This window comes from Theileria annulata, chromosome 3 (genome assembly GCF_000003225.4).
Source record: "Theileria annulata chromosome 3, complete sequence, *** SEQUENCING IN PROGRESS ***".
Taxonomy (NCBI): Eukaryota; Apicomplexa; class Aconoidasida; order Piroplasmida; family Theileriidae; genus Theileria; species Theileria annulata.
The window spans coordinates 409310-424997 of record NC_011100.1 but is presented as its reverse complement, the minus strand read 5'-3'; the positions used below and the strand labels follow the sequence as shown (position 1 = coordinate 424997).

Sequence of the window (15688 nt, the reverse complement as noted above, 5' to 3'; positions counted from 1 at the left end):
TAGTAATAGCATTAACTACATTGGTTAAAAATTATTGGTTGGGGTTTCATCATCGGTTGTTTTGTTTTCCTGCTTTTCAACCATCATTCCCTCCGTGGTTAGGAGCAGTCCCGCAACTGAGGTGCTGTGTTCTACTGCCGACATTATCACCTTGCTCGGGTCAATCACTCCTTGCTTTATCATGTCACCATAGGTGTTCGTCTTAGCGTTCCATCCGTAACCAAATGGTTTTCCACTCTTCAGTATTCGTTCCACAACCTTTTGGCCGTCAACTCCTAAACATTTTATATTTAACCAGGTTACGTTTTAACTAATAGTATAGTATATAATTAGCTAATTTAAGGATAAGCCAAGTCCCCAGGAAGGGATTAACTGGTTTAGTCCAAACAGCCTCAGTACCTGCGTTATTGGCAATTTGTTTAGTTATAATTGACATTGAATCCAAAACGATCTTGGCTCCAGCTTGCTGTAACTCTATTTCACTCTCCATCTCCTCCTGACTATCCAACTTGTCGAATTCTAAACATTCAATAATAAGCACATAATATTATAGATAAACGAATATTAATAATCTTATACATATAACTAATCGTACCTGGTGGGACTGAGGTGTTTCCTTCATCAGATGTGGTTTCAACAGGAGTTAGTTCACTTTGTTCCTTATCCACAGTATTTTTGATGTAATCCATAAGTTTGTTGGTAAAGTCTTGGTTTTGCATTTGTAGGTATGTAACTCCGCCGCCTGGCACGTAACCTGTTTCCATTGCGGCTCTCACTGCGTTGATTGCGTCTTCATAGCGCAGCCGTTTCTCCTTCAGCTCGGTTTCAGTGGCTGCTCCTATCCGAATTCTCGCAATACCTCCACTCAGGGCTGCTATTCTTTCCGACAACTTCGTCTTATCAAAGTTGCTTGTACACATCTCCTTCTCGCGGATCAAATTGTTTATCCTACATATTACAATCATAATGCATTGAAATAATAGTGTATCAGACTAATCAAGTGTCCCTAAGGGACTATTTAATTAAATAATACGTAACGGATACCTGGTCTTAATTTGTGGTAAAACCTCAGTATTAGTAACAATTGAGGTCCTGTCCTTCTTAATGACTACATTCTTGGCATTACCAAGCATGGCCGGAGTTATGTCATTCAAATCCACTCCAACGTCACTGGACACGAATGTTGCGCCGGTGGCGACTGCAATGTCCTGCAAATAATCTTTCCTCCTCTCACCAAAACTTGGAGCCTTCACAGCTACCTACACAACTATGTTAACACACATACTTCTAAAGTATGAAAACTAATGTTAGTTTGTAAAAAATGCTAGCTATCTAATAAAGTAAGAATGTGGAGTACGATTTTGAGCATTCCGCGCATTTTATTTATGATGAATGTTTGCATGGCATCAGTACCGTAATCTTCAGCGATAATTAGGAGGTTGAGCTTATTCTTTGCTGCGTATTCCAAGATGTTTAAAATACTCTGCGCGTTCTCAATCTTCCCGTCATAAACAAGTATTTGCGGGTTCGTCCATTCTATACTCTCCTTCTCCTCCCCTATAACATATTACAACAATCGAAATAATATAGTTTAGGTAAATTTAACAAATTTAATAACCAAATTGTAAATTTGGAAAAAATAGAATATTTGTATAAATTGTTGTCCTGAAAGACTAATTAACTTAAAGTACCTAGTAAAAAGTATGGATTTGCAAAGCCACGATCGAAAGTGTAACCTTCAGTGAAATCCAATTCATCTTCAAGTGCGGGATTATCCTCTAAAACTACAGCTGCGTTCCCACCCAATTTGTCAAAAGCTTTAGCTATGACCTGTCCCATCACGACATTGCCACTTGTTGCAACTGTGGCAACGTTTAGCAGGTCGTTATAGCCAGACACTGGCTTACTCAGCTTTTTAATCTCCTCAATGATAAGCTTTCCAGCTTTCTGAATACCCTTTTGGAGGGGGATTGAGTTGTGGCCCTCGTTTACGTACTGTACTCCCTTAGAGGCTATTTCCGCTGCCAGAATCGCAGTGGAGGTCGTTCCGTCACCAGCCCTATCATCTGAACTACTTGCAATCTCCTGAATCAGCTTAGCGCCGGCGTTCATCTTCCGGTCGCTCAACTCAATGTTGCGTGCAATTGTGACACCATCGTTGACTATTATAGGTGTCCCGAACTCCTTTTCCAGCAATATGTTTCTCCCCCTGGGTCCCAACGTAACACGCACTGTGTCTGCGACTTGGAGAATTCCATTCAACAAACTATTTCGGCACTCATCGCTCAATACTATTTCCTTGGCCTTTGAATAGACATTATGATTTTTTCTATAATTTAGGGCTTGGGATGATTTAGCTGAGTCAACTAACTCTGCTAGCTTAGTGGAGTTGGAGAAACTATTAGGGGCATTATTAATGAATGAAAAGGCTCGATTATTTTTATTTTGGAAAAGTTTAAAGGGCGCGAAGGAATAGTTGGAAAGTTTAGGAATTAGAATTTCAGAGTGTCTGTAGAAAACACCGAGGGTGGAAATGGAGTAAATAGAATTCAGAAAGTAAAAAAATAAAAAAAATTTCATCCTACACAACATAGATATTTTATTACTATTATCATGATAAGTTGGCAGAGGTGTTTGGAAATTATCACAATATTTATTTTACAACATACAAGATTATATAATTAATGGAATCTAAGTAAAGAATGTGAATACGGAAATGTGTTAGAAACCCCATGGGTAAGATTCTAAAAAGATTCCATAACCATTTCTCTACACATATACATTATTATTACTGTTTACAAAGTATTTTCATACAATTACTTCAGATTCCATCAAAAAAAGTAATTAATCACACCACCAACACTATTATTATTACTACCATTATTATTATTTATTTATTTGTATATTATTTTATTATTATGTTAATAAGTTTGGCTTGGATTTGAGTGATTTATTTTTTTTAAAAAAAGATTTATTTATTTTAGAAAATTTTCGAAAAATGATTTAAAAACTTATTTTTTACAATATCAACTCAATCCACTATTTTCTCTTTAAAATTATGTTAAGAACTTGTTTTAAAAGTTTACGTTATTTTAATAAACTGTATAATGTATCTTATCGCAACCATGTCACTGCTGTAAACACGGATAAAGTTGGCAACGGAATAGAATTTGGCAATAAAAATAAAATAATTGATCTCCTGATCGAGTTGAACTACTCCAAGAACAACAAAGTTTCTCTCACCAACAAGCTTAGACTACTTTACACAGTTCTCCACAACTGCCAGTACGCCGGTTTAGTAAACACCTCTCACATTATTTCACTTATTCTAGACTTATGGAATTCAAGAGGTAATACAGAAAATTTATCACCTAATTTCTCTCAAATTGATGAAAAATTTTGTTTAGGATTAATGAATAAGAGCGAGTTATCATTGTTTGATAAATTATGCCATGATCACTCGTTACATGTTTGGAATCATGATACAAATCATTCTAACCCTCTTTCTAACGAGTATTTTACTATCTACCACCACTAACTATTGATTACAATTTAGTGATTATAATTAATCTCACTAGTTTAGATATTTTAAAAACTAGTTAAGTGTGTATCTGAATGTAAATATGGTGTAGCTTATATATGAGTGAATGGAGATGGGATTGGAAGCTGTTGGATAACGAGGTTTTATGTCCAACTGCCGACCAATTTGAGAAGAAACGGAGTTTAATGGATCATCTAAAACCTTTAATCGAGTCATCAATTAATGGCACTTTACATACTTTTGGTTCTTGCGACAACGGTTTATGGTAATGCGTTATTTAACTATATTTCTAGGGAATTAATTTATAGTCTTAGAATATAGTTGAGAGTTTGATAATACTAAACTGTTATTTAGGACTAGAGGGAGTGATATAGATATGTGTTTGGTGATACCAAATTGCGATTCTAAAAGGTATATGCTCTCAAAGCTTAACTTGGTAAGCTTGTCCGCAAATCAATTACTGGTTCAGATAAAGTCTTGTTTGTCTAATAGTGACATAATTTCGAAAATCTCTATCATCTCAGCCAGAGTTCCCATCGTCAAGGTTCCTTACTTTTACTTACAGTTATTCAATCACCTAAATTTATACAACATTATTAGTATAACGTTGATATAGTTGTTTGACATGGAGGAGAATAGTATATGTGACATAAGTATAAACAACACCATAGCTCTGTCGAACTCGGAATACGTGAAGACCATGTGTAAACTAGACGAACGAGTAGTTCTACTTGGACGCTTCATAAAATACTGGGCAACCTCCAGAAAAATCAATAACCGCGCACAGGGCACCATGTCCTCATACACACTCATACTTCAGCTATTTTATTTTCTACAAAATACCACACCGCCCATTATTCCTCCATTCAAGTTCCTAATTACCCACATACTATTATTATATGATATGTTAGAGTAGATATATACACTCAGGGTTAAGCATGTTGTAGGGATATTGAGATAAATGATGAAATTGAATATCACTTTTTAACTGATCCCAGGTACTTTACAATTTATTCCATAAACTTATTATATAAACCTATGCACCAACTTTATTTGTATATCCCATAAACTCATCAATCCTTAGTGATATAAAGATGAAATGTGATTACATTGGTAAGAACGAAGACGATGTGGTGGAATTGTTGTTTGGGTTCTTTGAATTTTACGCACAGGAACGCTTTAACGGCGGGAAGAAGTGCAGTACAATTGATTTGTACACCAATGAAGTGACTGAGAACGTGAACGGGTCGTTGATTGTCAAGTGCCCACTGAGCAAGAAAAACGTCAACCCCTTCACAATCAAAATGTGGCAGTCAATATACACCGAATTTAAGCGAGCAAATGACCTAATAAAGCTAAAGCAACCTTTAAAAACTGTTTGTCTAGAAAACTCACAATCTCCTCTCGAGTTCCAATCGCAACACTTCCAACTCAATCTTCAAAAATTAATACAACTATTACTTTAATCTAATATCTAGTTTACATTTATTTTAGTTATTATTATTAAGTTAATAAATATATTAGAGGTGTATGGATAAATCATGAAACGAGATTAGTTTCTGATTTAATGATATCTAGTGCCATGATTTGTGCGATTGCAAGGCAATCTTTTTCAGCAGAGTCAATTTCAACCTTCAAATTCTCCAGATTCTCTTCCAAATCATCGATCCTCTTCATATCCTAATGAAAATATATAATTAAATAGTGAACTAATGGATAACTAAGTGAAAAATGGAATAACTACTACTAATATTACAATTTCCATGAGGAGGCTAATTGATTTATTGTACAAATCCTAAAAAAACTAAAGGTTTAAAAAATTACTTCATCGCTGGTCAATTCGAAGTCGTTTGACTGTGATTTGAAGATCAGCTCTTGCATTTTTTGCGATTCAGACAACCAAAGGGCCAGTTTCCCAAATAACATAAAACGTTCTGGGATCTTCTCTGCCAACTCCTCTATATACTTTTTACTGTTTTCATCCATCACAGTTGTCTAAATATTATATGAGTTCTATTTAACTGAAAGTTCATTTTGAGAAAACAAAAGTTGGAGCCTAGTTATGTATATAACTGGGACCCAGGGAAAGAATAAGTAAGTATTGAATAGGAAGGGCACCAAAACATACCTTAAAAAGTTTTTCTGAGAAATCTTTAGGTTTAAACTCATCCCATTTAACGCCATTAGAACCTTTATCATAATAAACAAATGTTGGAGTGGCTCTAGTGATTGGGCAGCCTTTGGGAAAGTCATTCAACTCAATATTCAGGCGTTTAATTCGTAAAGGATTATTAGTTGATATCAGGAGTTTGTTCACTGAATTTATAAACGGACGTATTAAAAAACAAAGGAAACAATTCTCTTCAAATAATTGTAACAATATCGGCGCCTTTTTCGACTCCTCAATCACCTATAGAAATTTCATAACGCTAATATTAACTATAAATGAAAAAACAATTCCAAAAAACACAAAAATAAAATAGATACATAAGGTTGACCTAACTAATTAGTATGAATATTAACGAAATACATCTTTGTTGAATGAGTTGTAAGTAACGAATTGCGGTATGGAATCATGGAAAGTATGAATCTCTTCAGATTGTGGCTGGAAAAAGAGGTTTACTTCTGAAGAGAATTCTTTAAGAACCTTGTCATCCAATAAATTCAGTGTCTGGTAGTACTTCTTCCTCATTCCCTTATATAACATTACACTCATTCCGGTGTTTGACTTTCTAAATAATAAATCAGCAAAGTTGAAAGTTACTTTATGGTATAAAAGAGACTTATATTCTTAGGAAGCACTGATTTTAAACGTTCAATTTCCTGCTTTGAATATTTCGTCTTATTTTCCAAGATTACAACCACCAAATCATCCTTACCATCGAACGTTTCCTCATCTATCTGTAGAAAATTTGACCAAAGTTACACTCTAACTATAAGTGTTAACTAAAAATAACTGAACTATTATAGAAATGAAGCCAATACATGATTAAGAGGGATAGAAGATAAATTGTATCCGATATATCCGGCGGACCCGAAGAGAGCAGATACGAATCCAACCTTGACAAACTTTAATAGAATCTTATTATTTGGCAGATTGCCAATTCTAACATTAGTTACAAAATTTCTTACATTTCTCACATTATTTAAATTATTCAGATTGTAATTTAGTTTAATTGTTTTCAAATTATTAATAACATTTCTATACATATTTTACAGAATATAGGATTTATAGCGAACGAATATTTTACAGAATAAAAGCGTTGGTGGAGAACAAAATGGCATATTGTAGAATCATAAATGAGCCCAACTAAAATGTGTAGAAACAAAGGTATGGTAAAAATCATTTTCCACATGGTTATCAATTAAGATAAATTAAATTATTTATTTAATAATGCCTAAAGTATTTTTACCTCAAATACTATGGCATAGCAAGGATAATAAACGTTGTGATCGTATTTATTCCATACATTTCCAACCCGTTACACATTCAAGTAATAACGCGCAAACCATCACAGAAAACCCTAAAAATAATACTCACAACGATACTCACTTACCTAATAATACAAGTAACATAAATCATAATATCGACAATATAAACAACAATACCAGTGGCGTACCTAATGTTGAAAATCATGTAAATAATGACACCAACGCAACTAATAACAATGCAACTAGTAGTTCAGAAAATAATGTAAATAATACAACTGTTAAAACCAATAGTACTGATACAAGTAATAACACGGATAATGTAATAGTATTAAGATTAGCGACAGGAGGAGCGGATGAGTTTGTTCACATATGGCAAATAACTATCCACGACGACGCTCCTCAGTATACTCGTTACGTGAAGAGCGTCGAGGGCTCAGGCGAGAAGGCTGACTTTGAACAGCCTCTTTCCATTAAGATTTTAGCTCGTTTGGTAGGGCACATTGGCGAGGTCAATTCTGTCAGATGGTCAAATTCCGGCAATATTTTAGCTTCTGGCGGTGAAGGTTTGTTCCTAAAATTTTATCAGTTATTTACTGACTTTCACTATTTCCATTTATTTATATCTAATGTAGTATTGATTAAGTGTATTTTAGTTAATTATGTGTACCTTTAAATAGTATTAAACTCTAACGTGGATACATTTGATTATAGATCGTTGTATATTTCTATGGATGAAGAGTAACAAACCGAATAACCTCAATGAAGATACGCAATACGATTATGAAGAATACTGGGCCAAAACGCATTATTTCAGGTTAACCATTTTATACTGAACCTATAATACATTTTAAAACTAATACTCAGTTATAAAATCAATAAACTAGTACTGATAATATTGTATAGATTATCGAATGTGGTGAATACAATAAGTTGGTGTCCTGATGACAAAGTATTATCGGTATCTACAGAGGACGGCCATGTGTCTCTGGTTGACACTCAAATTGAGGGTCCAGGCAAAATTAGATACTTTGACGGACACTCAAACTTCGCTCAAGGAGTCTCGATCGATCCGAAAAATGAACTCTTAGCTTCCATGGGATCTGATCAATCGTATCATAGCGGTCCATTGAGGACACCTTATTCACACTATATATTATAGTCACTATTCTATAGTTAAATAATTAAAACAATAATAATAATGATTCGTAGACTAAGAGTGTGGAAAAGAAGAAATCAAAAAGGATGGAAGAATGTATTAGTACTTAAAGCTGCAAGAGATCGAGGCGATCTCATCCCAGTATCACATTATTTATCAATAAATATCATTTAACTCTTGTAGATATTAGTGTTAGATATAGTATTAGCTAACCTCTTCGGCGTGTTGAAAATGTATAGGTGAGTGAATTGGAGAATAACTTGGAACTGAGGAAGTATGGCCGCTATGTGTTTATGTCAGAAGAGTTGAAGACGTTCTTTAGAAGGCTTGATTGGTCTCCTGATGGTCGTCTTCTAGTAACTCCAGCAGGGATCAGACATGAACGTAACACTTTAGAAGATAACCCCTCTGAAGGCCCACAAACCACTTCCTACACTTTGTACATTTTCCACAGGAAGCTGTTAAATTTTGGGATTCCAATGCTAACCCACCAGTCACCCACAGGACCCTTTGTGGTTGTGAAATTCTGTCCAATCAACTTCTCAAACATTGATAAGAAGAGACAAAACTTCTTCAACCTACTCATGAACTCCGCAAAGAACAAGTTAAAGCCTATTAAGAGAAAGTTGGAGAAGCAAGAAAAATCCTCCGTGCTAAATTTCACAAAAATCGACTCTTTCTTCACTTTAAACAATAATACCACAAGTGCTGCAGCCGACAGTGCTGATAACCCTGATGATACAACCAATGTTGCTGATACTGGGGATAATATTGTGAATGCGGAAGAGGTTGAGGAAATAATTTGTGATAATAGTCAGTCGACAAATTCAACAGAACTTACAGAATTAATGCCCTACGACAACGACCCGGTTAACAACGATGATACGACTAATAGTGTAAATGAGTACGGTGATGAATTAATGGAATTAGAAATTGGAGTGAATACAAATACCGAAGATCAAGTGACTGGTGAAGGAAACCAGCTAATGCAAAATCACCAATATACTACTACTACTAATGATGATGATATTGATTACAAAAGTAACCTTGAGGAGTTTTCTTCAGAAATTTTCAATACTGATAATACTTGTGAAAATACAGTTGAAAATGGAGCCAATGCTAATACGGTTGACAATAGAACCGATGATAATACAGTTGATGTAGTTGACCATACAGATGACATAATAGATAAAAGATATAATTTGAGAAAAGTAAGAAAGAGTATAATACCAATTTATAATAATGAAATAGTAAAACCGAAACATAAACTGGTTAAACATAAATCGAATAAACATAAACATACAAATAAAACAAATGAAAGCAATAATTTGAATGAGAAAAGTGGAATGGAGCTGGAGGAGGAATATGATACGGATATAGAAGAAGAATTGAGTATACCAAGATATGTATTTGCAGCAGGGACAATTGACGGATCGCTGTGTTTTTATGACACAAATGAAAAGTCAGGACCAATTGCAGTGCTAAAAAATCTACACCTCTGCCCAATCACAGATATCTCCTGGTCTCCAGACGGATGCATCTGCGCTACATCTTCCTCAGACGGTTATATCACATTTGTAATATTCAATAAACGAGAAATCAATTAATTCTACTCAAGATAAAATTATATGTTATTATAATACCATTAAAATTAATATGTGTTAGTACAACATTGACAATTGTTTGACGATAGTGTTATAGTGCAATATGAGAATGATAAATAGTAGAATAAAACTGTATAATAGATGATATGGTAAAAAATAAGAAAAATGTGATAGAATCGGCACTTTCGAAATTAAGAAACCAAAGAGAAGGAAAGGGGAACCTAATCGATGAATACCAAGTATCAATTCTTCCATTTACACATTTTCATCCATAATTATACTTTATTTATTTTTACCAAAATTTGGATTATTTTTCCATAAATCAACCAACTTAGATAATATTTATGTAAGTATATAGTTGGTGTTAGAATTCTGATGGTGACGCTGTAGGTGGAAGATGAAAACGATCAGATTTATGAAATCATAACCGAGGAAGAATTTAACGAGAGGAACAGAAAAAGAAAACTTGAAGATTTCATCGAAGGACCAGGTAATGGATCACTACAACCAATTCGTGCCACTATTTTACACATTCATCAAGCTCTTTTACACATTTATTACTCTAGTTACATAATTTTCATTCTTATTTATCGATGGCAGAGATATAAACTAACTAAAAAATTTTAGTTCCATTTCTTTGATATGCTCTTGATAGTTAGTATAGTATAGCTAGGTTTGTATGTTGTGCAGATTACAGCGACGATGAGGAGGATTTGGATTTATTAGAAGAACATGTGGAACAATTGGAGAGGAAAACTTCGAAGGGAGTACCACACGGGAAGTCGATCCAACAACACTTTATCGAGATGGCCGTTCAAGACAGTCTCTCATACCATCAACCAAAGGCCACAGAAACAGATAAAGCGATGTTGGAACGTCTGACAAAGTTTGAAGAGGAACTTGATAATGATACTACTGATTTAGGGTCAAATATTATTCAGAATCAGTTTGTAACACAACAAATGTACACCCAACCAAGTTACCTCTCACAAGCGCTAATGCAAGCATCAGCTGAGGCTCAATTACCAGAAAATCTATTCAAAGCATATCAGCCAGGAATAGCCCTCATCCATCAAACAGAAGTATATTTTTATTATTATCTACTTATATGGTCATTTGAGAAATTTGTTGTAAACAAAATTTATAATTGTTTAAGAATTTAGTAGCTATATTGGATATGATTGAGTATAGGAATTGGTGGAGGAACCTAAGATAGATTCCACGTTATTGGAAAGCTTTAGAGAAGTTGAACTGGATGAAGATGTAATCGTGGATTCTGGACAATCCCAACCCCAAAGCAGCCGTATGCAACTTTATAAAACCAATTACAGAAACACACTGCTATATAGTTATATAAAACCCATGTGAAATAGCTGTTTCATATTTATTAGAACCTGATTCATTGACTTTGACTGAGGATTTGGCGTTTTATTTATTGGATTTATGTGAGGATGGAGGATATCTGCACCTATTTGGCCGAATGCGGAGTAGTGGGACTGAGACCGAAAGTTGTCTAGTGACAGTCAAAAACATGTACAGAACATTGTTTTTCAAGCCCAGAATGAATTTGCTGTTTAACGAGCTTGGAGAACTCGTTGATTCAGCAGCTGAAGGAGTAATTAACAGCAGTGATCCGCTCTACGAACGTCAAATTATGATGAACTTTTTCAACGAGTTTGAAGTCGTAAGGAAGGACTATGGCATTAAGAAAATCAAATACAAACTTGTCAAGAGATCATTACTTACCTACGGCCCAACTAAGCAACAATTTTACATCAAAGTTTGTTACCCGTTCCAGTTTCAACCTTTAAACAAACAACATTTAAGCGGCAAATATTACGAAGACGTCTACCATAACAATAGCACACAAGTGGAGTTATTTCTGGTATCTCTTTACGGTGTTTTTGACTAGATTAGTTATGCAGTTGTACCGGCTCCTGGAGCTTGTTTTTATCATTTACCTACTTATCTTAACACTATCACCCTTTAACATTTACATATTTATTAACAGTAATAATACTGATATAGTTGAAGAGAAGAATAAAGGGGCCTACGTGGTTGAGAATAAGTGATTACCAGAAATCAGCGAATAGTTTGTCTTATTGTAAGGTCGAGGTTGAAATTGAATCGCACAAGAATGTACAGCTCTGGCACACTAAAAACAACGAAGAACTCTTCACACCTAAACTAAATATTCTTTCAATCTCAATCAAGACACTTTTCAATACACCAACACATCAAGAGGTAAGTAACAGCTGGTTATTCCCGCTATCCAAACGAGGAACGTAGCTTTACTATTTACTCAGATTTAGCCCTAATTATTATTTGAGTTACATACACATATATAGACGTGTAGTTATGGGAGTAATGTTTTATAGGTGTTTATAATAAGTTGTGTTTATAACAAGTATAACATTGATGAAACTGTTATGAAGGATAACCACCAGTTTATCGGAATAAGGAAACCTCAGAATCTACAATGGCCAAAAGAACTCAAACATTTTCTTGAAAAGAGGAATTATTTTAGAATTTTCGAGCAGGAAAGAGGACTATTAGCTTATTTTATGAATTATCTTAAGGTACTGCATCACTTCAAGTGATTCCAGCTATCCTATTCACATCACCTAGTTATATCAGTCCAGAAGAACTTAGTTATATAGAATTTTGGTTATATAATATTTAGTTAATTATGATTAAAATTAACGGGGAAATAATAAAGTATAGGGAATTGACCCAGACATAGTGATTGGACATGACATTCACCAGAACTGTGTAGATTTACTCGTGAAACGCTGTAATTTACTTAATATCCCACTCAGAATTTCACTTTCACGACTCAAATTGGTTAAGAAATCTAATTCCCCAATGCTTTTTGGGAGATTATTTTGCGATACAAGGTTACTCACTAAAGAGTTACATCCCTCAAAGGTACTGAATACCGGCTTGTTATACCCACAATAACATACTCTAGATCCTTAGATATATATCCTTAAGGGGTATGAAAAATTGTTTAGGAGAATTATAATTTGATAACATGTGTGAATGACATTTTGGAGATAAAGAGTGTTGGAGATTTGAACCTATATAGCAGATCAGCGTTTAGTATGAGCGAAATAGAAAACCTGTTCAGTAAAGAAGACTCTATCAAACACCTGCTCAAACTAGTTCATTCAAACCTCTTGGCTTCCAAACACATTCTACAGCTTCTCTTTAAACTACAGGTAACAATCAACTGAGTTACAAAATTTTAGATCTTACCTTTGACTAAAGAATTAACGATAATAGCTGGGAATACATGGTCGAGAAGTATACAATGTGCTAGGTACTGCTATGCTTCCAGACAATTTCTAGAATTCTTTATTTATTTATGCTATTCATTGTAGAGTGATCACTCTTGTCATTTATTTTTAATTATTCTAGTAAATTTACCCAAGTTTAATTAGATAAAGTATCAGGCAGAGTATAATGATGTGTAGGTCTGAGAGGATTGATTTTCTACTAATGCATGAATTCTATCGCAATAAATACATTCTGGACAACGTGTTCAACAAATTCAAAGAACAACGTACCTCTATAGTAGTTTTTACATATTTCTGGCTTATTTACACAGATATTTCTAGCCCTGACTAGAATTATTTTATTTTTGCCAAAAATTTGCTAAATAGATAATTAGTATAGTTAGTGCACTAATAAAATGGTTGTAGTAGATGATATGAAGAGTTATGAGGGAGGGTTGGTATTTGAGCCGATATCAGGTTTGTACGACAACTTCATCTTGTTGCTCGATTTCAACTCGTTGTACCCGTCGATAATTCAGGAGTACAACATCTGCTTTACAACAACAGTTGCAAAGGACGAAGATAACGTTGTTATCCAAGACAACGTTGGAGTGCTCCCGTCAATCCTAAAACGACTAGTTGAGTTACGTCTCAACATTAAAAATATCATCAAAGGTGAGAAGAATGAGGTCAGACGAGTTCAACTTTCCACAAGACAATTGGCCCTGAAACTTATCGCAAATTCCATTTATGGATGTTTGGGTAGCAATTTCTCAAGATTCCATTGCAAATATATCGCTTCATACATTACAAAACTAGGTACTGTTTAGCTACGAGTGATTCGGGCTATCCCCTTCTGGGGATTTGGTTTTAAAGATTTACTTACCTTTATAAATTTGCACAAATTTTCAATTATTTACACATAATTTAACATTAATTAACATTTAAATGTTATGGATAGGCCGTGAGTTATTGAGAAGCACGAAGGAGAAGGTGGAAAATGTGTTTAATTTACAGGTTATTTACGGTGATACAGACTCCCTGATGATAAACACTAACATCCGAGATGACGGAAACCTTGCAAACTATAATGCAGCAAATCAACTGGCAAACAATCTAGTGACATTCATTAATAAATCACACAAGAAATTGGAAATTGGTATCGACGCAGTTTTTACACGGCTATTGCTGCTCAAAAAAAAGAAATACGCATCACTCAAAGTATTTACATTAGTTACACATTATTTAGACTATTTACAATCTTTTTTTGTATATTATATATATTGGAATTATTTTTATTAAAATTATCTTACCATTCCTGTTGGTATAATAATGGTGATAGGTGATAGAATATGAGACTGGTCAATTTGCTAGAGAGATAAAAGGGTTGGATTTCATTCGCCGTGACTGGTCACTGTTAACGAAAGTAATATTTCACCATAATCGTAAATGTTACAGGAAATTGGAAACAAATTACTCGACATCATTTTAAACTCAAATTATTACAACGGAGTAGACGGAATCGTCCAGGAAATACACTCAACCCTCATCAATCTCAACGATCAACTGAATAACAATTCGTATCATCTAACGCCTTAGTTATTTAATCAATAAAGGAAATATTAGCACTACCTAGGCTAGCCAAATAATTAGTCTTGTGTAATAGAATTTTGGAAAATGATATAGGATAGAGTTGAGTAAATTCTTGATAACGAAGCAACTGACAAAGAACCCGAAAGAGTACAGTGATGTACAAAACTTACCACACGTTTCCGTGGCCCTGAGGTTAAACGAAAAAGGGCACGCAAATTATTCAACAGGACATGAAATTTCATATATTATATGCACGAAATCATCAGCCTCTAAATTCCACACTAATAGCGATAATAGTGCTGAAAACACATCTAGTTCGGGTAATACGGGTAGTAGTTTGAGTAGTAGAGCGTTTAGTTACAACGAAGTTACGGAGAACGGGTTGGAGGTTGACATAAGTTACTATAAGCAACAGCAGTTGTTGCCACCAATATTACGTTTGTGTAGCATAATTGAGGGTACAGATATACAAAGACTCTCTAGATGTTTACAAATCGAACAGAGCAGAGTGATTACACAGGAATATAATTTCGAACAAGAATCTAAAGTTTTATCATTAATCAAAAGATCAAACGAGAATTATAGAGATGTAATTTGACCATATTTACATCAGTTATTTATTTTAAGTTCTTTTAACTTTCACATTGTTGGAATTATTTTCCCATCAAACTGTTTTCTAGTTAAAATTAGTTAAGTAAATAGTTTGGGCAACTTTGGATAAAAATTATATAGGTGGAAATAAATTCAACATTACCATGTCAGCACTGTAATGGCTCAATTCTACCCAGTTTCTTCCTCAAAGTATTGTTAATACTAATTATAGTATATATTGTATCCCTATCAACTTTTGAAAATTAATTTCAAACATAGTTAAGTATATATAACTCTACAGTTAGATATAGTTAGGGGTGTAAAGTGTTTTAGTATTTCAAGTGTAACCACTGCTTGAAATGGATACCATTGCACATACTGCGGAACTGGATTGACCGTCTGTTGTATGAAATCGCAGTACAGTCAACCTTCTGTATTCGAGTTTGTAATATCTGTAATGTTACCACGCTCAACATAACTCTAGGTAACACAC

General features: G+C 34.3%; 5 protein-coding genes across 5 annotated transcripts, besides 4 other annotated features; 3 read left to right on the top strand and 2 right to left on the bottom strand.

Moving 5' to 3' along the window:
* Positions 1-24: 24 nt before the first annotated feature.
* On the bottom strand, positions 25-2592 carry TA03350 (chaperonin CPN60, putative; the record flags this gene model as incomplete). Its single annotated transcript, XM_949810.1, has 5 exons — positions 25-275; positions 596-948; positions 1045-1259; positions 1358-1557; positions 1692-2592. The coding sequence occupies 5 exons, from the start codon at positions 2590-2592 to the stop codon at positions 25-27; spliced, it is 1920 nt and encodes a 639-aa protein (XP_954903.1).
* Positions 2506-2574: a sequence feature (1 probable transmembrane helix predicted for TA03350 by TMHMM2.0 at aa 7-29).
* Positions 2536-2592: a sequence feature (Signal peptide predicted for TA03350 by SignalP 2.0 HMM (Signal peptide probability 0.830, signal anchor probability 0.121) with cleavage site probability 0.613 between residues 19 and 20).
* A 466-nt stretch (positions 2593-3058) lies between these two features.
* TA03345 (uncharacterized protein) lies at positions 3059-5007 on the top strand (the record flags this gene model as incomplete). Its single annotated transcript, XM_949809.1, has 6 exons — positions 3059-3513; positions 3633-3806; positions 3896-4085; positions 4158-4411; positions 4489-4539; positions 4626-5007. The coding sequence occupies 6 exons, from the start codon at positions 3059-3061 to the stop codon at positions 5005-5007; spliced, it is 1506 nt and encodes a 501-aa protein (XP_954902.1).
* A 73-nt stretch (positions 5008-5080) lies between these two features.
* On the bottom strand, positions 5081-6751 carry TA03340 (thioredoxin-like protein, putative; the record flags this gene model as incomplete). Its single annotated transcript, XM_949808.1, has 7 exons — positions 5081-5221; positions 5283-5336; positions 5366-5536; positions 5670-5951; positions 6072-6273; positions 6306-6442; positions 6527-6751. The coding sequence occupies 7 exons, from the start codon at positions 6749-6751 to the stop codon at positions 5081-5083; spliced, it is 1212 nt and encodes a 403-aa protein (XP_954901.1).
* Positions 6554-6622: a sequence feature (1 probable transmembrane helix predicted for TA03340 by TMHMM2.0 at aa 44-66).
* Positions 6752-6935: 184 nt separating the features above from the next.
* On the top strand, positions 6936-10360 carry TA03335 (uncharacterized protein; the record flags this gene model as incomplete). Its single annotated transcript, XM_949807.1, has 7 exons — positions 6936-7536; positions 7685-7787; positions 7838-8083; positions 8183-8270; positions 8369-9692; positions 9875-9972; positions 10124-10360. The coding sequence occupies 7 exons, from the start codon at positions 6936-6938 to the stop codon at positions 10358-10360; spliced, it is 2697 nt and encodes an 898-aa protein (XP_954900.1).
* Positions 10256-10324: a sequence feature (1 probable transmembrane helix predicted for TA03335 by TMHMM2.0 at aa 865-887).
* Positions 10361-10539: 179 nt separating the features above from the next.
* Positions 10540-15202, top strand: TA03330 (DNA polymerase alpha, catalytic subunit, putative; the record flags this gene model as incomplete). Its single annotated transcript, XM_949806.1, has 13 exons — positions 10540-10815; positions 10925-11081; positions 11125-11618; positions 11762-11977; positions 12112-12312; positions 12458-12661; positions 12748-12954; positions 13193-13298; positions 13438-13830; positions 13973-14232; positions 14354-14437; positions 14470-14591; positions 14698-15202. The coding sequence occupies 13 exons, from the start codon at positions 10540-10542 to the stop codon at positions 15200-15202; spliced, it is 3225 nt and encodes a 1074-aa protein (XP_954899.1).
* Positions 15203-15688: the final 486 nt, after the last annotated feature.